The following is a 27,290-nucleotide window of genomic DNA, read 5'->3' on the forward strand; positions in this document are numbered from 1 at the left end:
CTATTTTTTGCTTTTCAAAAATCATCCAGGACTGGGTAAATGAAGTTGTCCTTGAACAAGCAGTATGCTAATACCTGTCCTCCACAAATCATCAAAATTAAGCCAGATCCTGAAAGGAAATGTAAGAATATTCTGTATTAATGTTAATCCTGGCATATAAAATTTACAAGAATAATTAAACTCATCCTATTTTTATAAGCAACCGTATTTAAAGAGAGTAGTTTTTGTTACTCACATACTTCTCTGGTATTACAAAGAAGAAAGTGAAACTCCTCATGCCAATGACTTTGTTTTTTCATTTTGAAAACAATATTGATTTTTCTCTTTCATTTCTAATCATGAGGCCTTTTATTCTTATCTTTTGGTCCTGATCCCTCAAGTGGCTCCGTATGGTCACTGGTGTCTATGCAGAACAAGTTGCAAGTCCAGGATTTTGTCTGTGCGCTGCTGTCATTGAGGGTTTCAGCACAGCTCTGCATACTTAATTGCTCCTGAAGAACTGGCTTCCACAATTTTTCTAAATCTCAAAGTAATGGATTCCCACATAGAGGGCAGGGATCCCTAATCTTACACTGAAATCAGTGGGAGTTTTGCCATTCACTTCAATGGAAACAGGATAAATCAGGACCTGAATCTGGATCACCTTACAGTTGCAGTCCTGTTGACTTCATACTGTTTGGTACAGTCCAATAGATCTGTAAATGTGACTTATTAATGTACATAAGTGAGCAGGATTTGGCCCTAGAATATAAATTTTAAGGCTTGACAAATGTTAGGTCTGAACTACTTGCCTGAGTCCTTTTTAAAAATAGTATCAACTATTTGGAGCGCATGTTACCATCTTTCTTGTTTGTTTGAACCTGTTAGGCTGTGCATGAGGTCAGACACAGACAGGTTCAGGGTCTATTCTCCCTTCTAAAGTCCTTTCCCTACTCCAGCCTTTCTGAGTTCTCCACTGTGGGGGTCTCCCACATAAGGATACATTCAGTCTCTGAGTTTCCTAAAAAAGCTCTGGTTTATTTATATATGGCAGCCTGGCACAGCTGGACTCCCAGTCAGGTTTTATCTTCAACCCCTGCCCCACAGTGATCAGCTTGTCCTGGTCTGGTAAGTCTTTGTGTGGGAGGTTTGTCAGCTCTTTCCCTCTCTGCTACAAGCTATAGCAAGAGTCAGCTATTTCAGAAGCATGGCAGCTTTTTTCCTCCTAGTTACCACTTACCATACCCTCCTGTGACAAGCTGCTTCTTAAGCTTGCTTCCTCTAGCCAGAGCAGGCCCTGCAGAAGGGCCTATTTGGTAGTGGTTGAGCCCAGAGGATTTCATTAGCCTTCTTCTGATTGGGATGGGGAGTCCACTATCACATACCATACCATACATTCGATAGAGAGGGAAATCTCACAACTGGAGCTGGATGAATAATGGATGTTTCAGTGTTTTCAGTGAATCAAAAAGTAAAAAAAAGTTTGTGTGTTTTTAAACATTTTTCATTTTAAAAAATCTAAAGGAACTTTCCAAATGAAAAGTCACTAGAAAAAAATTAAAATGTTTAATTTTGACAGGAGTTTTTTTATTTGGTTGGTTTTTTTGACTAAATGTTTCTGTGTCATTGAATCTACAGGTTTGATCAAAAAATTTCACCCGGCTCCACTCATAACTACAAATACTATGAATCTACACAGTTTGTGATTATTTCAAAGTTAAATAATTGACCTGTACCTAAAGCCATCCACCAGTGCAACATCAGAGGGAATTCAGACATAACTGTAAAATGAAAAACATTACATCATAAATTATTTTAGGATTGTTTCTCACATGAAGAAAAGCTGAGTCTTCTAAAATAAAAATATAAATTCAGATACAGTTACTAATACTGTAAAGTCTAATGAAATGTAAACTCCGATCCTGCAAACACCTGCCCACTTGATTAACTTTACTACTGTGAGCTGTCCCATTGAAAGTTAAAAACAGGTGTAATTATTTACAGGATTGAGGGCTTAAAATGTAAACTCTGAGGCAGAGACTGTCTCTGTTTCATTATATGTTTGTACAGTACCTAGCACATTGGTGAATACTGATCTCACTGAGCCCCAAAACAACATCAGCTAGATTCACAAATGAGATGTAAATGTTGCAACACCTACAGCTCAATTCACAAAAGGATTTAGGTGCCTAACTGCCACTTTAGCTGCTTAAATCCCAGAATCCGGCCCCATCAGGATTCACAAAATCCCCACTCAGTAGCCCCAAAACTCTGTAGGCATCTAAAATCACTCAGCAGTAACATTTTTTGCAGTAACAGTTCCTTTAGCACCTATGTTTCTGCAGCAGAAATAAATAATAATAATCTAATTATTTTGTTTTATTTTCTTAAAGAAGATCTGAATAAGATACATAAGATAACCATGGAAACCATCTTCCTTGGTAACTCCAATATGGTACAGAGTTTTTGTAATTTTCCTTTAAAATAATTGTTTCTAAGGAAGGAGAAAATTATTTAGCAGGATTAACGGGGATATAAACTGCAGTGATGGGATGAAATCCAGTAAAGGAAATATTATACCCTGATCCTGCAATGAGGTATTCCAAGTGGAATTCATTGCAGGATCAAGGTTTTTCGTCTGTATCAGAAAATTGATCCTAATAATGAAGTCTGTTGATCTCTGGAACAATTTCTCATGGGAAATAGTGAAGTCCCATCCACTGGGTTATTTAAAACCAAACTGGACAAAGCACACAAATAATAACCGGAGCCATTGTGCATTGGGAGGGATAGGTGATCTAATATTTCTTTCCTAGTTCTAATTTCTAGGATAAATATAATAGGATGGATAGGCGAATCCCCTATAAAAGCATTGTGATGGGACCAAGAGACTCCACGTTGGCTCTGGCAAGGATGGGGTTAAACATCTCTCTCAATCACCCATCCCTGCTAACCAGCATGTGTAGATCAGCAGGTGTTCCCAGCAAGAACTGCTGATGAACCTCATTTGCAGCATGACAAGTGAGGATGCTGGAGCGGATCATAGGCTCTGTTTTCGTTGTTGGGATTTAGCTGAAATGAGCCCCAACATAGACCTTTTGTGCTGGACTTGGCTGAGGCAAGCTTCAGTATTACATTGAACTAGGGCAGGGGTATTTATGTTTGAGCCTTAAAGGGACAGGGCATTGAGGGCAATATTACTTCTTTGGTTTTATAGCAGTGCACACCCTCCAAGCTGAAACTGCAGGCAGGCGGGCTTCTTTCCTTGGCTGCCTTGTTGCCAATAAAACCGCTAAATACACTGCAAGATAATTTAACATTTGGAAGTTGTTGCAACAAAAATGTAATAAGATTTTTAAATGGCCGTAACTCATCTACATGTGGCATTTGAATGCAAGAAAGATGAAAATTTGAGGGAGAAACTTGAAGAAAAAAGGCAAAATTAGTCCAATAAAAAAATTAGATCAATAGTATTTGACTAGCTCTATTCAATTTACTGTACTGCAAATATATTTAATAACATTCGCACTTACCAGCTGCAGTTATGATGATATGAATAGCAGTAACTGTTATAGCATAATCCCATACCCATTCTTCCACAATCAGGACAAATAGCAGTCCACAAATAAAGTAGGTTATCTCCAATGAAACCAGGAGAACTATAAAGGAAAACAGAGAATTTACTCCCAAGCAGAGTTTTGGAAGGGTGGTTCCCAATCACGTCGGGGTCACCAGTGTTGTCAGAAGTGTTGTCAAAGTGCTACCGGTGTAGTGCTCTGCTCTGCTTTCTCCAATGTTGATATCACTCGGCTGCATGCATGTGTTCCCTCTGTGTGCTGCCCCAGCTCTTCGAAGATAGCTGACACAGCAGACCCGACGAGAACCCCCAATAACCATAGAGTCTAGTAAGATGCAAAGTCACCTCGACTAGGTTTATTGCGACTTCGGACACAATGGCAGTTCCCCGTAGATTACTTAGTCTACTGGGCATACTACGAGAAAGTGCCTCTTGGCAATGGACTCAGCTCAGTCAGTGGCGGGACTTTCCACTGCCCTCTCAGCTGGACAAAGACACCACCCCAGAGATGCATTCTTATACACAGGTACAAACAAGTTACACATCACTCCTGACGTATTGAGGTGCAACCCTTCTACGTAGCAAGGTACAACCCCTTTACGTAGTAAGGTGCCGCCTCTCACCTTGTACATGTTAGTTCAAACAAAACAACTCTATCCATCATATTACCCTTTTGGCCCTGTCATTGGGATGGGCCAGCCTGTTCTTTGTTATCTGTGTGGAATGTGCAAGTATGTGAATATTCAGTACCTTTTAGGTACGTATCTTCTTGCAGCATCAGCCCTTTCCTTGCCAGCTTCTGTGAGCAGAGCCTATCTCTGGCTCACAGCTTAACTTTGCTTTATGTTAGCAAAGTCTTGACCATTATTTTAGTTCAGGCCTTAGGCCTCATACCGGGCCTCTGATACCAAGGTTTATATCCCAGGGCCTCCTCTTACTACATTAACTACCTCAGTCAGGGGTGTAAAAATATGCAGCTGATCAACAAGTTATTCCCCTTAATGGCTAAACTGTATCCCCACTCCCTTGTGTGGAACAACAAGGGCCATATTGTGTCATCAATTTCTAATGCGAGATCCCCACTGAAGCCAATGGTAGTTCTTAAAAACCAATGGCACAGTCACCCAGTGCCTCCTTAACGGAAACAATAGCCGCTATAATGAGGAGGGACAGGAATAGTGTCAGGTTATCCTATGTGTTAGGTTTTTGCGTTCCTCCCAGTGCAGTGGAGGGGTCCTGTAGTGGGGCAGCTGCCCCACTCTCGCAGAACAGGGGTTAAAAGCAGCCCTGGAGAGGGCTGTGGCTAGGAAAAGGCTGGGAGGCAGCCAATCAAGGCTAGGCTGGGCCCTATAAAAGAGCTGCAGGGCCAGAAGCAAGGGAGTCTTGCTCTGGCCTTGCAGGGAGACGGTCCTAGCTGCCTGGGGGCAGGGTACTGGACAGAGCAGTGCTGGAAAAGAGCAAGAGGTGCTAGGAAGCTCCAGCCTGGCAACTCCCCAGGCTGAGGCCTTGGTCAAGGCCTAAACAGGTATTGGGGCTGCAGGGATGTAGCCCGGGATTAGGCAGAGGCAGCTGGTCCAACCCCCTTGCCAGTGATGAGTGGCCATTACAGACAGCAGTCTGCCCTAGTGAGTGAGGGCTAGATGATGACTGGCAGTAGCCACTGAGGCAAGGTGGGTTTAGAGGGTTGGGGGTTCCCCAGGGAGGGGAGACCCAGAGAGTGGGGATACTGCTGGGGCATAACCCTGAGGTAAAGGACCCTGGGGTCCAGGAGGGACATGGGGCCAGCGGCAGGCGAGACACCTGGCCAGCAGAGGGTGCTCTGAGGCTGGAAAGAGCTAATTCCCAGACAACCAGCAGGAGGTGCTGCACCGGTGAGTCGTTGCTTTGCTACCAGACCATAGGTTCCCAGTCTAAATATGAAGCAGTGACCTAGAAGGGAATGGCTCTATTATTTTATTACTAATCAAAAATCTCTGTTACAAAGTTTCTTTTGGGGGGCAAGTGGGGGCAGGCAGGAAACATTCTGGCCATTTCTCAGTTACCCAACAACAAAAAATGAAGTACAGTCCACTGGTTTCAATTTATAATTTGGTTTTATAACTTGAATGTGCCTTTGTTTTCATGCTAAAATGGCACAGAACTATCATATATATTGCAAACTAGTAATGTTGGGTTTGTTTGTTTTTTAAACCACAACTTTGTATGTGATCGTGTCTGCTGCAGATGAGCACAGTTATGTGCCAGATCGACAGGAAGACATCACTAAGTAGGAACTGAATGGACAGACATATCCCTTAGTATCCTAACTGTCCATAAAATAAAAATAAAGCTGTCCTTTAAGAAGTCACTGATAAGGATTTTATAAATGTAACTGTTCTACAGCAAAATCAGTTAGGAAAATGAAATGTGTTTTTTAAAGAGCCAGTATTTAATCTGAAAGTAATTTAAGGCCCTGATCCTGCAATATCCTTATGCGTGTGCTTAATATTAAGTATGTGATTAGTGCCACTGAAGTCAATGGGATTACGCACATGCATAAGTGTTTGCAAGACAGGGCCCCACAGAATGGGCCATAACAGCTACTTTGTTGTTGGTAGGGAGCTTTCAAAATAGAATACATTTTTTCTTTTTAAAGGGACATGGTCAACTTAAAAAATCAGACTTCAAATGTTTATCCCACTGTTACTGCAAGTAACAGTTAAGGTTACTACGACAAAAAGAGAGTAGAGAAAAATATTTTTGCTTCTTCAATTTAATTTGTGCATTTGTATATTGCCAGTTTCATTCTTTCCCTTATATAATAATTTTTTTAGTTTCCACTGTTGTTTTTGCAGATCTTTCACCCAGCAATGTGAGAGAGAGAAAAAAATTAAAAATCAGGAAAAGGTTATTGTAAAACCACATACTCAAATAATGACAAACACTTGTGTGAATGGAGTACCTGAAGCTATTTTTAGCTCTTTTTTCTTTAATTGACTAGACTTCAAGTTGATTGTGTCCCTTTAAATTTTACTAGTCATTTTAGTGCTCATGAAAATGGGTAACTAATTTGAGCCAGGTGTAGTGCAGGGAGGTGCTGTATAAGCTTCCCAACACCAACACCTCAGTCTTGACATCTCACCTCCATTTTCAGCTTCAGGCTTCTCTTTTCTTTGGTTACAACTCGGTTTTGTAATGTGCACAAATGAGGCCTGCCATAATATGAGCAAGATCACATTCATTTGTGACCTCAGTCCTACACTTGAATCTTCTCTATCTCTGTGTCAACAGCAGGGCCGCCCAGAGGGGGGAGCAAGAGGGGCAATTTGCCCCAGGCCCCGAGCCCCACGGGGCCCCCACGAGAGTTTTTTGGGGCCCCTGGAGCGGGGTCCCTCACTCGCTCCGGGGGCCCGGAAAACTCTTGCGGGGCCGGGCGCAGGAGCTTCTTCGCTCCCGGTCTTCGCCGGCGGGGGGGTCCTTCCGCTCCGGGGGGGATGGACCCCCCCACTGGCGAATTACCGCCGAAGACGGAGCGGGACCCGCCGCCGGAGTGCAGCTCGGTCTTCGGAGGTAATTCGGCGGCGGGAGGCCCTTCCGTTCTGGGACCCGCCGCCGAAGTGCCCCGAAGACCCGCGGCGGGGGCCCCCCGCCGCCAAATTACCGCCGAAGACCGGGCTGCACTTCGGTGGCGGGTCCCGCTTCGGCGATAATTCGGCAGCGGGGGGGCCCCCTCGGGGCACTTTGGTGGCGGGTCCCGGAACGGAAGGGCCCCCTGCCGCCGAAGACCCCGGGCCCCCGGAATCCTCTGGGTGGCCCTGGTCAACAGACCTTCAGCAGCTATTGTTATAGTTTTTGTTTCACACTGTTCTGCTAACAGATAAATGCTTTTCAAACTAGGGTGACCAGATGTCCCAATTTTATAGGGACAGTCCCGATATTTGGGGCTTTGTCTTATATAGGGTCCTATTATCCCCCCATCCCGTCCCGATTTTTCACATTTGCTGTCTGGTCATCCTATTCCAAACAGAAAAGAGACTAGTGTACTAACCCATTAATCTCCCAGTCAGATTTAAAAAAGGATCTTATTAGTGAGTTAAGGTACCCACCAGCTAGAAAAATTTCATTGCTACAACATTAGGCACATATATAGTGGTCAATGGTGCAGTTTTTCTATATCACGTAATGTTTAAACATTATCAGAATCAGGAAAAATAGTCTATTTTTTTTTACCCAAATTGGCAGAAAGCTTTTAAATACAATTGTTAAGGCAACCATGTCCTCAAAACAGTACAGTTTTGGAAATTTGGGAAATATTTCACCCCAGATTATATCTTGTATGTATTTTCCCATACTTTTTTGCCTTTTTGTCTGTAGTCTCATGACAGTATGAGCTTGTTTGTACCATGTTCCAGTGTGGTCATGTGGTTTATGCTAGATGGGGTTGTGTAAATGTAGTCAGGGCCGGCTCCAGACCCCAGTGCGCCAAGCGCGTGCTTGGGGCGGCATGCTGCGGGGGGCGCTCTGCCTGTCGCCAGGAGAGCGGCAGGCAGCTCCGGTGGACCTCCCGCAGGCGTGCCTGCGGAGGGTCCGCTGGTCCCACAGCTCCGGTGGACCTCCCGCAGGCGTGCCTGCAGATGCTCCACCGGAGCCGCGGGACCAGCGGACCCTGCGCAGGCATGGCTGCAGGAGGTCCACCAGAGCCGCGGGACCGGCAACCGCCAGAGCGCCCCCCGCGGCATGCCGCCATGCTTGGGGCGGCGAAATTGCTAGAGCCGCCCCTGAATGTAGTAGAGTCAGACTTCTGGAGGAGGAGAAGCCAGATATATCTCATGCCCTACTTGATAGATGGGGAGCAGTATACTGGACTGCCAGACCTTTCAGTGGTGTACGGCACAACATGGCCATCAAGCAAGCTCTCAACAAGGACTGTGGGAAGCATCAGCATCTTTGCACAAAGGAGAAGGCTCTGACCAAGTGTTACCTGACTGTACGTTTTATGGCAGCTATAACAGCTATGAAACAACAGATGTGTGGAATGCAGCCTTCAGCAACAGATCTCCACAAAGAAGCTACCACAAAGTGCTTGACTACAGATGACTCTGCTGACCAAGATATAAAAAATGTGACTGAAAGAATGACAAATTCTTTTAGCACTGAACCTGAAACAAGGCCAGACAACAGATAGCCACTTGTGAGCATTGCAAGTGCAACATCTGCTGTGCCCCTACCTGAAATTGCAGAAAGTTTGTGCATGATAAGAGAGACTGTCACACAAGAAATGAAGCAGTTTGTAACCAGTAGGCTGCAAAGGGATGAGATAGACCTCTTTGATCCCATAAAAAGGCATAATCTCAAATCATTTGGTAATCTCAACAAAAGAAGCACAAACAATTGGTTGTCAGATATTCAGAAAGCTGATAGTTATTGCCCAGTCCAGAGATGCTGATATCCAGAGTTTGATGAAGTATGAGCTGGCACCTGTCCCATTTCCATCTTTATCTTGGACAGATCGCTATGAAAGACCCAAAAGAGCAACACGCTGGCTTGGCTGGAGAAAAATCAATCAGTATTTGAGCTATCAGCATCTGATGAGCCAACATTAGCTATTATAGATGGTATGATGCTGCTGCAGATGGTGTGCACTGATACTGCCAAGTGCAAAACTTTTGGGGAGCTGTCTGATCAGGTGTTGAAAATTATCCTTGGACTAAAATGTCAATACACTGCTGTTGTTGGTGACAATTTTATGCAAATAAAGAATCAATCAAATCTGGTGAGAGCCTGCGGAGGGAATGTCCAAATGCAAGACGTTCAGAACCCCACTGTGTTAACACCACTACCAAAGCAAAACTTGAAGATGGTATCAAATCCACAGAACAAATCAAACATTGCAAACTTTTTCCTCCAGGGGACTGGATTGTGAAGCATGACCAGAGATTTCTACCTGGTCATGAAGTGTATTTTGCTGGTGGGTTTCACCCCATTGCATAAGCAGTGAAAGTAGCACTTGGCACCCACTCTGCAATACCAAAACTCAAGGCAGAAGACAAGGAAGAATATTCATGCTATTCTTGTATATTGCTCATGCAAAGCAAATACTTGGATTAAACAGGGTGCTAATGTGGAGCTTGGACACTGATGTTGCATCTGCATGCCCATCTATTCTTGGGATAGATTAATTCTGTTTCAAAACTGGTGTTGGCCAAAAGAAGAGATTCATTGTCATGCATAGAATGGCTATGGAGCTGGGAAGAGACTTTGGCAGTCTTATTCTGCCAAATATTCATGTTGTCAGTGAATGTGACTCTACTTCAGCTTTCAGTGTCGGGGGGGAAAATAGATGGCTGAAGACAGCAGCTGAGTATAGAGGTCAAGGAGGGTCTGAAACATCTTGGGAACAGTGCATCTAGAGCCTGTCTACACCCGATTTAACGCCACACCTGTCCACACTAGGAGGCACCTTATATCGATTTTAATGGCTCTTTAAATTGGTTTCTGTACTCCTCCCCGATGAGAGGAGTAGCGCTAATATCGGGATTAACATATCGGAATAAGGTTAGTGTGGCCGCAAATCGACGGTATTGGCCTCCGGGCGGTATCCCACAGTGCACCACTGTGACCGCTCTGGACAGCATTCTGAACTCTGATGCACTGGCCAGGTAGACAGGAAAAGCCCCGCGAACTTTTGAAATTCATTTCCTGCTTCCCCAGCGTGGAGAGCTCATCAGCACAGGTGACCACGCACAGCTCATCTGCACAGGTAACAATGCAGTCTCCTGAGAATCGAAAAAGAGCCCCAGCATGGACTGCACGGGAGATACTGGATCTGATCGCTATATGGGGAAAGGATTCAGTGCTAACAGAACTGCGTTCCAAAAGATGAAATGAAAAAGTATCTGAAAGAATTTCTAAGGCTATGACGGATAAAGGCCACAGCAGGGACTCACTGCAGTGCAGAGTGAAAGTTAAGGAGCTCTGACAAGCCTACCAGAAAACCAAAGAAGCAAACGGAAGGTCCGGGGCAGGTCGAAAAACATGCCGCTTCCATGCTGAGCTGCATGCAATTTTAGGGGGCTGCACCACAAGTACCCCACCCCTGACCGTGGATTCCGACGTGGGGGTTGTAATCTCTGCCATGTCTGAGGATTATGCGGACGGGGAAGATGAAGATGAAGAAGAGGAGGACGACCTAGCAGAGAGCACACAGCACTCCATGAGCCCCAGCAGCCAGGAGCTTTTTCTCACCCTGATGGAATTACCCTCCCAGCCCTCCCAAGCAACTATCCCAGACAATGACGCCATGGAAGGGACCTCTGGTGAGTGTACCTTTGCAAATAGCAAACATTGTTTTTTAAGCAAGCGTTTTTTAATAATTGATTTGCCCTGAGGACTTGGGATGCATTCGCAGACAGTAAAGTTACTTAGAAAAGTTTGTTAACATGTCCGGGGACTGAGCGGAAATCCTCCAGGGACATCTCGATGAAGCGCTCCTGGAGGTACTCCAGAAGCCTTTGCAGAAGGTTTCTGGGCAAGGCAGCCTTGTTCCGCCCACCATGGTAGGACACTTTACCACGCCATGCATGTAGCAAGTAATCAGGTATCATTGCATGGCAAAGCATAGCTGCGTATGGTCCCGGTGATTGCTGGCATTCAAGAAGCATCCGTTCTTTATCTTGCTGTGTTATCCTCAGCAAAGTGATATCATTCAGGGTAACCTGGTTAAAAATCAGGAATTTAAGTAAGGGGGATGGCCATTTTCCTACTGGGTTCGTGGACTGCAGCAGCTTAAAAAAAAATCCTTTCCTGCACGTAGCCAAGCAGGGGGAGGGGAGGAGTGAAATGCCGATGATCTTTTTCGTGTTTGGTCAGCGGGGATCTTCCCCAAGCTACCAGCCACGAAGTGGGTGGGGGGGTGGGAAGGGTGTTGATTAGCAGGGAGCTAACATGGTATTAGCCATGCGTTGGGGGGAGGGGTAAATCACTACAGAAGCCGAAAGACAGTGGCTTACCATGGCCGCATGCAAGCTGAATTCTGATGCCCGGACCTGTGTCTGTGAGATCTGTAACTCCAGAGCTGCAGGCACTCAGTATTAAGATGAAAAATGCGACCTTGTAGGGAAATCACATGTGCTATGTAAGGTGAATAGTGCTGTTCACTGTGAAAGAGTATAACCATTGTTCGGTAAAATGTATCTTTTTAAATATTTCTCTCCCTCATGCAGCTGCAAATTTTTCAAGCCCTCCTCCATCCCAAAGGCTAGCACAGATAAGGTGGAGGAAAAAGAAGACGCGAGATGAAATGTTCTCGGATATTATGGAAGTTACACGCAAGGAAAGAGCTCATCTGAATGAGTGGAAGGACGTGGTATCAAATTACAGGAAAGATGCCAGTGAACATGAGGACAGGAGGGACACCCGAGATGAGAGGTGGCGGCAGGAAGACCGGCAGGAAAATCAGCGGTGGCGGCAGGAACATCAGCGGTGGCAGGATGCAACTCTGGGGCTGCTGCGTGATCAAACTGACATGCTCCGGCGTCTGGTGGAGCTTCAGGAACGGCAGCAGGATCACAGAGTGCCGCTGCAGCCCCTGTATAACCACCCTCAACCCTCACCATGTTCCACATCCTCCTCACCCAGACGTGTAAGAACGCGTGGGGGGAGGCTCCGTGCACCCGCCCACTCCACCCCCGTGGACAGACCAACCAGAAGGCTGTCATTACTGTGAAATTTTTTAATGGCCTTCTCCATCCCTCCTATCCTCCTCCCAAACCACACCCTTACTTCTCTCCCTCTTTTTATAATGAATTAATAAAGAATTCATGATTTTTATACTATAGTGACTTTATTTGCATAAGTAAGCTGTACTCGAAGGGGGAGGGGGAGTTGCTTACAGGGAATGAGTCAATCAAGGGGGGTGGGTGTTCATCAACAAACACAGCAGTCACACTGTACCCTGGACATTGATAAAGCTCGTTTTCAAAGCTTCTCTGATGCGCACCGCTTCCTGGTGTGCTCTTCTAATCTCCCTGGTGTCTGGCTGCACGTAATCAGCGGCCAGGTGATTTGCCTCAGCCTCCCACCCCGCCATAAAGGTCTCCCCCTTACTCTCACAGAGATTTTGGAGAATACAGCAAGCAGCAATAACATAGGGGACATTGGTTTGGCTGAGGTCTGAGCGAGTCAGTAATGTGCGCCAGCGCGCCTTTAAACGGCCAAATGCACATTCCACCACCATTCTGCACTTGCTCAGCCTGTAATTGAACAGATCCTGACCACTGTCCAGGCTGCCTGTGTATGGCTTCATGAGCCATGGCATCAAGGGGTAGGCTGGGTCCCCCAGGATAACGACAGGCATTTCAACATCCCCAACTGTTATTTTCTGGTCTGGGAAGTAATTCCCTTGCTGCAGCCGTTTAAACAGAGTAGTGCTTCTGAATATGCAAGCATCATGAACCCTCCCTGGCCATCCCACGTGGATGTTGGTGAAACGTCCCTTGTGATCCACCAGTGCTTGCAGCACCATTGAAAAGTACCCCTTCCGGTTTACGTACTGGGTGCCCTGGCGCTCCGGTGCCAAGATAGGGATATGGGTTCCATCTATCGCCCCCCCACAGTTAGGGAATCCCAGTGCAGCAAAGCCATCCACTATGGCCTGCACGTTTCCCAGAGTCACAACCTTTCGTAGCAGCAGCTTAGTGATTGCTTTGGCTACTTGCATCACAGCAGCCCCCACAGTAGATTTTCCAACTCCAAATTGATTCCCGACTGACCGGTAGCTGTCTGGCGTTGCAAGCTTCCACAGGGCTATCGCCACTCGCTTCTCTACTGTGAGGGCTGCTCTCATCTTGGTATTATGGCGTTTCAGGGCAGGGGCAAGCAAGTCACAAAGTTCCATGAAAGTGCCCTTACGCATGCGAAAGTTTCACAGCCACTGGGAATCGTCCCACACCTGCAACACAATGCGGTCCCACCAGTCAGTGCTTGTTTCCCGGGCCCAAAATCTGCGTTCAATGGATAGAATCTGCCCTATTACCATCAGGATCTCCAAAGCGCAGGGGCCCGCAGTTTGAGAGAATTCTGTGTCTACGTCCTCATCACTGTCATCGCCACGCTGCCGTATCCGCCTCCTCCTCGCCTCAGTTTGAAGGTCCTGGTTCACCATATACTGCACGAGAGTGCGCGAGGTGTTTAAAACATGCACGATTGCAGTATTGAGCTGAGCAGGGTCCATGCTTGCTGTGTTATGGCGTCTGCACAGTTCACAAAGCAAAAAAGGCGCGAAACGGTTGTCTGCTGCTTTCAGGGAGGGAGGGGTGAGGCTGTACCCAGAACCACCCGCGACAATGATTTTTGCCCCATCAGGCACTGGGATCTCAACCCGGAAATTCCAAGGGGCGGGGGAGGCTGCGGGAACTATGGGATAGCTACGGAATAGCTACCCACAGTGCAACGCTCCAGAAGTCGACGCTAGCCTCGGACCGGGGACGCACACCACCGATTTAATGTGTTTAGTGTGGCTGCGCGCACTCGATTTTATACAATCTGTTTTGCTAAACCGGTTTATGTAAAATCGGAATAATCCCGTAGTGTAGACGTACCCTAAGATAGAGGAAGAGACAGAAGCAGCCTATGTCTCACTAGTATCTTGATTGTACTGTGGTAAGAAGCAAGCATCTTTGGATAATGTGTGCTATAAATTGTTTGCTAAGAAGAATAAAACAAGTGAGAAACTACTATCAGCAATGGACTCTTTCAGGCACCACCTGAAATGTGCAAATTATCATTCATATATGTAGTTATGCAAACAGTTCAGTATCTTCAAGTGTCCCCTGTCAGCAACAGGTAAATGATTGGGCATCTTGGCCCAAAAATAATGGTGCTGCCACCTGCTCTAGAAGCCATCCTCACCTTTGTGCGGCATGGCTGGGAGAGTACCTGTGCAACAGGGAGATGCAAATGCCACAAGGAGAGTTTGGTGTGGTCCAATGTATGCAACTCTGACAGTGTGGCAACAGAGTACTGAACACATCAGATGCAGAGTCTGAGGGGGAGTAGAAATGTTTCAGCAATCTGCAAAGTATTGTGACTATTTTGTGGGTAAATATAGCTTGAAGCAGTATTGCATTACACATTCAGCAGCTCGTAGTTACATGTAGGGGTTACATAAGTGTACCTGGTTATACTTTTGTTATTCACACGATATAATCACACAAGACATTCTACAGCCCTTACATGAATTGTCATTGTATTCAGTGATAATTACAATTATACCAGGTGTGCTTTCTGCTTATGTCTCCGGCTGAGCAGATAACATCAAAATATGTTTTTATAATTGGGGGTAAGTTATGTGCATAACTTCATAAAAATAGCAGTTAGAAAAACTTTTCTCAAATCATTCCATTCTACAAATAATGACAAATAGTTTGATGTAGTACATGGTATAAACAAGCCCATACTGTGATGTGACTACAGACTTCTGCTTTAACCGAAGGCAAAAAAGTATGGGAAAATGCATAAAATATATTGCCTGGGGTAAAATATTTCCCAAGCTTTCCAAAATAGTACTATTTTGAGTACATCATTACATTATCAATTGTATTTAGAAGCCTACTGCTAATCTTGGTCAAAATTAAACAGTTTCTTTGAGTTATGGCCCCTTTTGTGATTTGATTGATTTTTCAGATTGAATGGCTGATAACATTTACTTTAGACGTTACGTGATATAGAAAAACCGCACCACTTCTGGCATCTACATTCACCCTTGTGATGACCACCACATATGTGCCTACCATGGTAGCAATGACATTTTTCTAGCTCATGGTTTAGCCCATAGTGCCCAAAATGGGTCCAGGCTGGTAGACTATAATGCACAAATGGGTTAATATGTTTTCAGTATATCTTGTTTAACACCCTGCACGTGAAGGCATGTAACAAACTATTATGTTATAATTTAAATACAAATCCTATCAATCATGTTGAGATTCAATATTTACATTGGCATTGTGCAAATGCACACTATTTCAAACAGTGTAGGATCTATATTTTTTCTAGTAACCCTTTTTCCTGCTAATCTAATTGAAATGTTCTTTTTTTTTTTACATCTAAAATCAAATCAATAATGGCACTGAACAAGCATCCCAGCACTTTCTATTCCTGTAAGTGTTTAAGATTATGATCTAAACAATTTACATTTGAACAGCTCTAATTCCAGCTGACGTGGTTTTTCTTTGCAACAAATTCCAAACCTGATGAAGCTTAATTTATGTAAATGCTTCCTTTTTCCCCTACAGAGAGACAGTAATAGCTTTGGAAAGGGTCACATTTTTTAAGATCTTGGACAAATATGTATAGTGATTTGTAGTCGCTCAAACTATACTTTATTCTTCGTTAATACACTGAACTGCCATTGGACCAGATCCTGAAGTCTTATCTTACTTTGTATTGACTCCTTGCACTGGCAAAATTGCCATTGATGTCAATAAGAGGTTTATGTGACTTAAGAATTTGGCTTATTATTTATGAGGCCCTATTGGAAGCTGGTTTGAATATGGATAATAGGAAGCTTTACTGTAGTAGAGACTAGATTCAGTAACCTTACACAGAATAATTAATAGTTTTATAATGAAAATGAAATTTCTTCTTCATGGTGGAACAATTGGTTTCAATTGAGAGATGCAAATTTGGAAGAGAGAGCATGGGAAAGGCTATGGGTTACTGAGAGGACAAGAAATATGTTAATTTATAAAGTGACCCTGTGGAAGAGTTATGGGGAAAATGAGCAAATACTTAAAATTCAATACCATTAAAACATCATTAAAAATACTGAAGCTAAGTGGAGAGGCATTATTAGAATGTTTTAAAAATACTTTGTACATATGCATGGGAGTGGGGGGGAGTTTGGGTTTATGTCCACAAAGTGTCTATTTTCTTAGTTCTGCAAAAACTAAGAAACAAAATCAAGGTACCTAAGTAATTTGGGTTAATCCATGAGGGATTTGTCTTAAAATCAAAAGGTGCCAAACCGTCCAACATTTCCAACCTGTGGAGATTTAAAAAAAAAAAGTTAATCATTTGCATATGCTATCACAATTAATGTGTTGGTTATATTATATAATGTAGTTTACTCTATGAGAGTAGTTTACTCTTGTAGTTTACTCTACAAGATTCCAAATCGAGTAATCTGGAATAGAGGAGTTCACAAGTGTCCCTGGTTTGCTGCCACTGTGTGATTTGGGTTTGCCTTCATACGCTGTGTCTATACTCTTATTTAATATCAATTTGACATCCCAAGTGCTCTTAATGACTTTCTGAAGCAATACAGCTAGTCTTTCTGTCAGCCACAAAAATCTTTTTTGAAAAAAATGTTATCTTTCCCTGGTGTTCAGGTTTTCGGTTAGTATATGTATGTCAACTGGTTTGATCAAAAATAAAGTGTGAGCCAAACTGGTAACTAAAAGTATTTTTGTCTGTCCGAGTGCTAATTTGTTCATCTAAATGGAAGCTCAAGCACTCTAGCATTTGATGCTGAAAACTTTGCCTACAATATAACTGAGGTCATATTCTAGACTTCTCCCCCTCCTCTGCTCCACCAGGTTGTAAATCATAAATGCCCCTTTTATGTTCAATCACATTAATTATGAATGCTAGAAATTCTTACCTGAATGCTGTGAAACAAATGCTTAGGACCACATAGTACACAGTGTAGAAAACTACTATACATATCAACAGGTTCAGCAGCACAATCTGTAAAGAGAAGATGAAATTAAACCTACTTCCTTATCTGCATTTGTCAGGTGAGGTGCCAAGCAAGCAATGCTAGATTTCTATTTAGGAAATATTTTTTTTAATGTTTAAGGGGAAAGAAGTAAATGACACAATTTTGTTATGTGTTTTCAAATAACCCAACCCCTAAAATTTATCAATTTTTTCATATTTTTGAAAAGAAATATACAGTGTAATGAACATTCCTTTCTTATTATGTATCCACAGATTAACTGCTAGAGGCCTATGTAATCAGAATGGCCAATGGAAAGCACATTTCCTGGCAGTTAATGATCAGCAGGAGGAGTTGAGAGCCTAAGAAAGAGATCCAGAGGTTTAATCAAGTCTAGTTATTAACCGCCAGGAAATGCCCTCCCTATAATTGCCATCATGAGGTGTATGCATATATACATATAGAAAACCATACGGTAGTAATGCTTTTATCCTGTCTGTGTCTAGAGAGCCATGTGATGCTACTATATAGTTTCATTGACAAGGACATAGACTCTGAAAGGACATATCTCTTAAAACATAAAACAATGTAAAACCTTATTGAGGCTATTTGTAAAAAAAAATCCAAGTTTTCGAAAGCAACCATTATCTAATGGTCAAAGCAAAGGTCTGGTGGGAAAACAAAGAAGGCTGGATTCCATTCCATGCTTTGCTACAGACTTCCAGAGACACCTTGGGTACATCATCTAATGCCTGTGTTCCTCGCTATCCTCATCTGTAAAATTGAGGTAACACTATAACACAGTGGAATTCTGGGGCTTAATTTGTTAATGTGTTTAAAGTGTCTTAAGATCCTTTGGTGAAAGCTGCTAGAGACATGTAAGGTATAATAGTTCATAGATTAGAAGGCCAGAAGGGACCATTGCGATCATTTAGTCTGACCTCCTGCATAACACAGGTCATAAGACTTCCCTGAATTAATTGCTGCAGGCATATTGTATTTTATAGGCTAATATCTTTTGATAGTAATAACAGATGCTGGCCACTGGAATCCACTTTGGTTTCTGTCGTTCTCACTATTGTGTATGATGTGCTCTGGTCTGAGGTATCCATTCACCCGTATATTTATAAAAACACACCTTGAACACCCATCACAAAGTCAGGGATTTGCATGCATAAAAATCTGGTGTGTGCATTCATTTCAACTGCACACTTAAAACCAGCAAGTAAAATGTTTACACCAGCAAGCACCAGATGTTTACAGCACAGTGTGGTGGACGGGATCATTCTGGAGCAATAGCATCAGGAGATACATGTTTCTCTCCCTCAACTTCCATACTGTCTAATGTTTTCTCATGCTGGTCAGTGTTTATGTCCCTCCCTTTCCTTTTCTTTAAGAAGCAGCTTCTTCTTTCCTCTCACTGTTACTCCTTTCAGATTTATCCCCATGTTCCCTCTCATTTTACTTTTATTCTTTCCCCTAATTCCTCTATTTTCATCTCCTGTATCCTATTGCCTCTCCTCCACTCCTTCCCAGCACTTTCTCTCCTGGCCTCTGCACTCTCTGCAGTTCCTTGTTTCTTTCTTCACACAGGGGCACCTTTTTCTTCTTACCGAGTCTAACCCTTCTCTTTTCCTCATGTTCTTCGTCCCCCACCCTATCTCTGGAGAATAAATATAGGTGTGCATGTTTAATTCTGCCACATAGTCAGGTGGCTGCCTTTTTCTAGCTCTTGCTTTGACAGCTTCTGCATTGTGCAATGATACATGCAGAGTGGGAGCAGCAGACAATGAGTGCAACAGGAGAGAGCAACTGACACTCACCTACCTGCCTTGTAGTTGGAATGGTGGATGAACATTTCTTAGTTTACTGAACCTAGTTTTTCTTCCATTGCAGTCAAAGACCCGTACAAAAACCATAGGGAGATTAGAGCTCTGAGTGTTTTTATGTATTTGCTATTAGTATCAAATTTGTACAGAGCTGAAGGCATTTGCAGCTTGGTAAATTCCAGTAATTATTTTTTATATTAGTATGCAAGAAATGAGGTTCATGCTCTGGGCCTAATTCTTCACTGCTTTGCACCTTGGTAACCATTTACACCTGTGCAAAGTGACTGTAAACTGCTAATATTCTGGTAGCATTTTACACCCAATTTGCATAGGGGTAAATGACTGCACAAGGTGCCAGGTGATGGAAAATCAGGACCTCAACATAATCATGTTAATCTTTGTTACCAGGAGCTGTCATCTATCCTGAGGGGAGATTGACTTCAATCCTACTGGGAACAATAGGAGATGATGCCCAGTTTTGCTTGTTAGCCTTTAGCGTTACTCTTATTGAAAGCAATAGAGATGGCAGCAAGTTTGAAAGACGGCAGTACTTTGTGGAATTCTTTGTAGAAGAACATTCTTCTTCAGCAAGAACTACATATATTCAATGGAGAGGGCAGGCAAATCAAACTTGGGGGTAGGGTGAAGGGCAATTTGCAGGACAGGAGCGAGGGTGAAGGTAGGGGTTGGCATATGCACAGAAAACTGTGGAGGTCATGAGATGGGGAAAACTAGCCACTTGCTTTGGTTGCTTTGTGCTGATCCAAAGTGGCGTAAAGCAGCCAGAGTATTCTCTTAAATCTGGCACTAAAAGTTTTGTTGTTGGTTTGTATTTTTTTAAAACCCACAATCTCAAGTTTGGTACTTGAGCTAGTCAGAAATGTGTTTTCCCCACAGAAAACGTCAATGTTTTGTCAAAAACTGACATTTGTTTGGTTTGCAGGTTTGCTAACAAAAATCAAAAAGCGTTGCGTAAAGCAGTTATTTCCCATGAAAATTTCCATTATGTCAGAAACCCAATTTTCTACAGGGGGGGAAGTTTTGAGGGGAAAATTTTGACCAGCCTTGCTTGATACTATATGCATGGTTAAAAACACACATACACAACCTTAACTCTGTCTTGTAATGACAACACAATGAAAAACCTGAACAAAACTCTGTCTTTAAAATTCAGTTTAATCTAATCTGCAACTGCAAACACAACTTTACACTACTTCTAATTTCATGGCTATTGCATGGTATCTCTAGAGGGAAGAATTAGGGTTGTTGGGTGTTTTAGAAGTGCATTTCAGTAACTTAATATGTTTGAATTTCTTTTAAATTTAACTTTTAACTCTGAATTAAATATTTGGTAACAGTTGGCTAATGTGTTCTGAGCTGAGTTGTTCAGTTTCTGAAAACTCATTTCTATGAGGCCCACAAATGTTAAGCCTTATTGGCATAATGCCATGAATGTTGCACATTCAGGATCCAAATTTAAAACACTACCACACTGGTGTAAGTTATTTCCATCATTTAGGTCTGCTGGTGAGTTTTAATATCATTTATTCCTGTCTTTTAGATAGTCCCTGCCACAGAAGCTAACCATGTCTTCATCTGTCTTCATCAGTGCTTAAAAACTAATAGTATGCTGTACAGGGTTTGAAATGAAGGACTGCAAGACTATTTCCTTTTTTTATTTACTATATGTGACAAGACGAAAGGGAATACAAATTCCTTTGATTTAAGTCTTGCTGCAACTTTTGAACTCCTGCTAGATTCCCACACATTCATAACAATAACCGATAAACAGGAGATTCTTCCTTTCATAACACTGTAATTAAAGAGGCTTAGAGAATTTTCTTTCTTAAAAATTACTTGATATAAATGTTTGCTCTTAACTTCTAGGTAAAGAACATATCTCATCCAGCGTATGGAGAACAAGAGCACTATATGAAATGACTACATATATTTATATATTGTGATAGACCCGGGCCAGTTGGGTACAGCAGAATAGCAGAAGGCAGATATACTGGCCACTGGATTAACAGTTTTCTGTTCCCTGACTGACCAGAGCAGGGGCTGCTCCAGGCTAATGAGAACACCTGACTCTAATTAACCTGTAAAGAGTCAGGTGAGGCCATTCAGTTAATGTGACCACCTGACTCTAATTAAGGCCCTGCTGATACTATAAAAAGGGCTCACTCCAGTCAGGCAGGGGAGTCAGGGAGTCAGAGGAGAGGAAGTGTGGCTGAAGGGCTGGTTACTGAAGACATCCTAAAACATCGTTAAAGGAGCCCTAAGGTAAGGGTGAAGAAGGGAGAAGCAGGAGAGCTGTGGGGAAGTGGCCCAGGGAAATGTAGCAACTCTGGTAGTGAAATGTTGGCTGCCAACAACTGCTACCATTAGGGTCCCTGGGCTGGAACCCGGAGTAGAGGGCGGGCCTGGGTTCCCCCCAACCCACCACTACAGGAACACCTCCTGGAAGGGGAAGTCAGGTCCTTGTCAGGACAGGAGGCTGAACAGAGACTGTGGGAGTTCTCTCACCAACCTCCTTGCAGCCTATGATGAAAAGGGCTAAGTAGACTGTAACCCTGGCCCTAGAGAGAGAAGGGCTACGTGGAGGGTCACAGTGAGCCACTGAGGCTAAGCATAAACTGCCTAGAAGCGCAGGACCCACAGGAGCAAGGTCAGAGCTCTGCCACAATATATAGTCATTTCATATAGTGCTTTTGTTCTCCGTATGCCAGATGAGAGTGCGTGCGTGTGTGCGTGCATGCGTGTGTATGTAGGTAGATCTCTCTTTCTCCATATATCTTCTGCAGAGGTAAATAGGTCACAATGTCACTCTGATAGTAGTTTATGTAGATTAATTTAATATGGTTATTTACAGGTATGGGATAAGTTAGACTAAGGAAGATTTAGGAGTACATTTTCAAAGAGATGTATGACACAGACACAAATCCTTTCCTTTGTTAATAAATCCTGGGCATGTAACATCCATGCTCTGTACCTTCACTTCAGTGAAAATACCTCTTCTCTTGCAAAGAAAATGATACTTTCTCCCTTTATTTTATTAGTGCTCTTCTGTTACATCTTTTCTACTACCTTTAGCTGAATCATAATGATCTGACTCATGGAAAGTTGTAGAAGTTTGTTCCTTAAGCGTACATCTTAATACATACTAGAATACGTACTAGAAAACTGATCAGCCAATCTAAATGGTAGTTGATAACCTATCAAAACATCTTATGTTATTATAAGTAATCTGGCAGTCTCTGAGGCCACTGAATTTCTAAGATGAGTGTTAGTCTTTTTTAACATCCTTTATGATCAGAATGGGGGGGAAAGCACATTAACTAATTATATTTGTATATGACCCTAAGTGAGAACAATGACAATATAAAGGCATCTAGAGCGGTTACTGGTATGGGGCCTAATCCTGCAAGTTGCTGAGCACTTCTGTAAAATGCCAGACATGCTCAATTCCTAATATCAGCTGAACTGAATTGACATCAGTGGGAGTCAGGAAGCCTCTATACCTTTCTGGATCAGGTTCATGAGCAGCAAAATAAACTGAGTTTCAAACTGGAAAGATGCAAATTGATATAGAGAAAAATTCCAACCACAGATAATCAGTGGATGGGAATTCAAGGAAAAGGAGCTATGCAAAAAAAAAAAAAAAGACCAAGAAGTGATAGTATTCAGGAATTGGCTATGAACTTGCACTGCAACAGAAATGGCAAAAATAGGTGACAGTATGATGACGTGTTGCAGCAGAGACCAGAGAAGTGAGTCCCTTTCTGCGTGACATTAATGACTCCACACGTAGAACAATGTAAATAATTCTAGGCAACACAATACCAGAAAGACATTAACAATGTCTTAATTAAGAGCTGGAATTGACTTCTGAAGAAAGAGTAAAAATTAAATGTGTGTAATTGGGAAATGATAATTGTATACTTAATATTTGAAGAGGGACAGGAATTGTTTGGAGTACAATTAAGTGTCATGGGAGGAAACAGAGCTGGTCAAAAAAAAATTCATGAGACATTTTGAAATGTCAAGTTGTTTCCATTTTGTGGAAATTAAAGGGGACTCATTTTAGTTTGATCAAATTGTTCAGAAAAAATTTCATCAAAATCAGTTACTGAATATTTTTATTTCCCCTAAATAGGATTTTTGGCGAGCAGAACATTGGATTGTTCTTAAAAAAAAAAACTTTAAATACATTTTCAAATGTTGCTAACATACTTACCCAAAACCAAACAGAGGAAGTCAAGTTTCTAACATAATTTCTTAGGCCTGGTCTACACTGGGAGGTGGGTGTCGAACTAAGGTACGCGACTTCAGCTATGTGAATAGCGTAGCTGAAGTCGAACTACCTTAATTCGACTGACTTACCCGTCCTGACGCCGCGGGATCGAAGTCCGCGGCTCCCCCGTCGACTCCGCCACCGCCGTTCACGGTGGTGGAGTTCCGGAGTCGACGGGAGTGCGTCCGGAGTTCGAACGATCGGGTCTAGATTAGACGCGATCGTTCGAACTCTGAGAAGTCGAACTCTCCGCGTTGACCCGGCGGGTAAGTATGGACCTACCCTTAGTTTTGAAAAAAAAAAAGGCTATTCAGCCACTTCCAAAACTTAATTTACTTTGTTAATTATTGCTATTTCTTTTTGAATTATCTTCTGCATAGGATAATCATGCCTACAGAATGGGGGACTGTATCCAGGAAAGTAGTCACCCTGAATAGAATTTAGGTGTAGTACTGGACAGACATGAAGATGAACTCCCAGCATGATGCTGTGGCAAAAAGGGCTAATGAGATATTTGGATGTATAAGCCGGAGCAGTGAGTAAGAGAGGGGAGGTGATTTTTACCTCTGTATATGGCATAGGTGAGACCGATACTAGAATACTGCATCCATTCTGGTGTCCACAATTTTAAAAGGCTGTTAGAAAAGGTACAGAGCAGAAGCACAGAAATTATTCAAGGGCTGGACAAAAATGCCTTCAGTGAAAGATTTAAGAAGCTTAATCTGTTTAGTTTTCCAAAAAGAAGATAGAGAGATGACTTGATTATGCATGGGGAGAAAACAGGACGTACTAAGGGGCTCTTTAACTTAGTGGAGAAAGGCATAAGAAGAACCAATGTCGGGGAGCTAAAGCCAGACAAATTCAAATTAGAAATAAAGGGCACATTTTTAACAATGAGGATGATAGCCATTGGAAAAAACTACCAAAGGAAGTGGTGGATTCTCCATCTCTTGATGTCTTCACACCAAGACTGGATGCATTTCTGGAAGATAGGCTTTAGCCAAACATGTTCTGCTCTTAGTCAAACATAATTTATTAGGCTCAATACTGGTGGATGAAATGCTATGGCCTGTCATATACAGGAGGTCGGATTAGATTATCTAATGATCTCTTTTGGCCTTAAAATCTTTGAATGTTTGAGTTACAAAGTGCTAGAGAATATAAAGAGAACAATCCCACATTGGCAGATTCATAGGCAACAGGAACCTAACATTTTTTCTGAAAGGAGAGCAAAATAAATCATATATTCTGGTGCATGGCTTTCCCTCCAAAAACTTTTGTCCTAGCACAGTAGGACAAAAAGCATACCCATCATGTCTGAAACAGGTTGAATATTTTTGTCAATTTTTTATAATTGTCTGCATCAGATAAGGTCAAAAATAATCTCATCCCCTCCCAACCAGCCAATGAAACAAGCAAGTAAAATTCCTTTGTCCTGTACAGTCTGGGACTGAAAGCATAACTTCCCACTCCTACCCCGTGGCACTTGTCCAAATTAAAGTTGGCTAAATATCTCTTATGATCAGTCAATTCCATATAATCCTCCAACTTTTGCTTAAATGTAATATCATGAGACTTCACCACATCCTCTGGAAGTCTATCCACCATGCTACCAAAAAAAAAAACAAAGTACAATCTTTAGTACAATTTTGTAGATGTAGTTTACATTGCACTTAACTAATTAGATATGCATTTCATGGAGGTCTTAACTTTATGTTAGCAGCTGAATTAGGATGGCATTACATCTTATCAGCTGTGATGCAAGATTGTACTGTAATGAAAGCTGTGATGCAGGGGGAGGAGACATGGACTTAAGTGAAAATATCAGCTCTAGAGGAAAGGTGTGAGTTGATGTCCTGTTGACCCTTACGTATCCTCGATTAAATTCTGACCCCATTGAAGTTCATAACAAAACTCTCATTGACTTCAGTGGGGCCAGAATTTCACCCTTTGTCCCCAGCATATCCTTAGCCACTACTTCAGGAATGGACTAGTCTATTATTTTGCCTTGATTATGCTCAAGTAGGCTAGTGAAATGCATTTGCTTAGATGCCAGGAATTTACCACTAAATGAATGACATCAACAATTAAAGCTCTTTGAACATGTCCAGAAGTATTAAATTCTGCTTCAGATTTTAAAGACGTATTTTGCCATTGGAATTTAAATGTAGTTGTTAAAAAGTCTCAAAACTCCAACATTTAAAGTTCGTATTTCCCCTCTTTTTAAAAAATATACATTACAAATGCATTTTCATTAAAAGTAAAACCCACAAATAAATTGTGAGTCCTAGTTATTTATTTATATGTTTATGCAATTTAAGGAAAAAAATGGAAGAACCTGAGGTGATATCTTGGAGAGCTCAAGGTTAGGGTTTTATTAGGCACTTATAAGAATTATATCTAGCAAACTGCACCCTCTTTACATCTGTATCAGATGCATGTTGTAGTATTCACTATCAGCACTATAAAGAAGGTAGTGCACTTTTCACTTGCTTTTTCAGAAACTGAAAACTGGAAAGTATGCTGTCACAACGAAGGCAACTGTTTTGTTTTAAATGCCTACTGTAACTGCGTAATGTCATAAGTACTATAACATGACCTAAAATGTAATACAAACTCAGTTCTTTTTACCTTGGTCTCAGGAAGATTGATCTTAAGAGCCATGTGCGCATCATAAGTAAAAGGAAGTGATGAAGTTACATTCCGTATGTCAATGTCAGCTGGAAAAAGAAGCTATTTTTCACTCAAAAAGTGCTCCTGTATGTGCAGTATAAGACTGAGTAAAGCAATGTTATTGGATTAAACTGAACCAAGACACAAGCCATCTGTGAGCTAACTATAAGCTGCTGTGGCCCAAACAGAAAATCCTTACTAGCTCATTAAATGCTCATACTGTTTGTAGTGGTCAACCAAAACATGTATGTCTCGATCAAATCTGCAAATAGAAAGCAGCAAATGATTATTTCTATTTTCTATGCAATGTTCTTTGATTACAGGTAATAGCAGTTTTAAAGTCTCCCACCTCCATTTAGTTTTACAGTCCTTAAAATTAATTTTATATTCCTATTTACTTTAGGAAGGGTACATTCTTTTTGTTCTTTGTTAGCACTTTTCTGAAAGCTACATTGTATTACATCAGCTATAATTCACATTTAATCAGGTATGGTTATGTTATGTTCTGTGAAGAAATGATAGTCTTGTGATATTGCCTTTCTCTTTTTCCAGAATCTTATTTTGTTCCTTGGGTGGCATGGAATTTAGCAGGTTTTGTAGCAGATCCATCCATTACTGAGCAGTTCTTTAATGGATCTGAATTTCAATTTTGACAAGTGACAGCTAGATATAACATAGCTATATATATTTTTAGGGATGAGACGATACAACGCAATGGTTCCAGAAGCAGAAAATGAATGGATTATTAATTGAATTTCTTTACCGTCATTAAAATCTGAGAAAATGATCATTAAAATTTTTGGATTTTTATGAGACAAAATGATTTATTTTAAAACATAATCTATGCTCTACAAACAAGAGTTCCTGCATGTGTATTACACCTCTCATGGTATGTATAATCTCACGTTGTAAATACTGTAGGGAAATAGTTACATGTTTGTGGGAAATTCCCCCCAGTGCCAAAGGCCAACACAATGCCTATGCATCTCTTAAGGCCTAATTTGAGGATATAAGCAGTGCCCCGACCTTGTTCTGGACCTACAGGAATAGGTTGTAAACAAACATAACCTGGAATTAATTCACATAAACTGTAGGATTAAATAGCAAATTAATTAGTAAAAATCATAATGAATTAGTTTGTAATAATCTGGCTGTTTGCAAACAGAACAAAACTAATTTTTTTTCACAAGGAACCAATTCAACCAGCCCCAAATTGTAAACTGAGATCTAGGTGCCCAACTCTCA

The 27,290-nt window shown here is 42.1% G+C and overlaps 1 protein-coding gene across 1 annotated transcript; it reads right to left on the bottom strand.

Moving 5' to 3' along the window:
• TMEM244 (transmembrane protein 244) lies at positions 1–26,036 on the bottom strand. Its single transcript, XM_045009256.1, has 6 exons — positions 26,004–26,036; positions 17,193–17,278; positions 16,501–16,574; positions 3,513–3,638; positions 1,716–1,760; positions 1–109 (listed from the first exon to the last, which is right to left on the bottom strand). Exons 1-6 carry the CDS (start codon positions 26,034–26,036, stop codon positions 15–17), a joined length of 459 nt encoding a protein of 152 aa, XP_044865191.1. The 3' UTR covers positions 1–14.
• Between the last annotated feature and the right edge of the window lie 1,254 nt (positions 26,037–27,290).

This window comes from Mauremys mutica, chromosome 3 (assembly GCF_020497125.1).
Source record: "Mauremys mutica isolate MM-2020 ecotype Southern chromosome 3, ASM2049712v1, whole genome shotgun sequence".
NCBI classification, from domain to species: Eukaryota; Metazoa; Chordata; order Testudines; family Geoemydidae; genus Mauremys; species Mauremys mutica.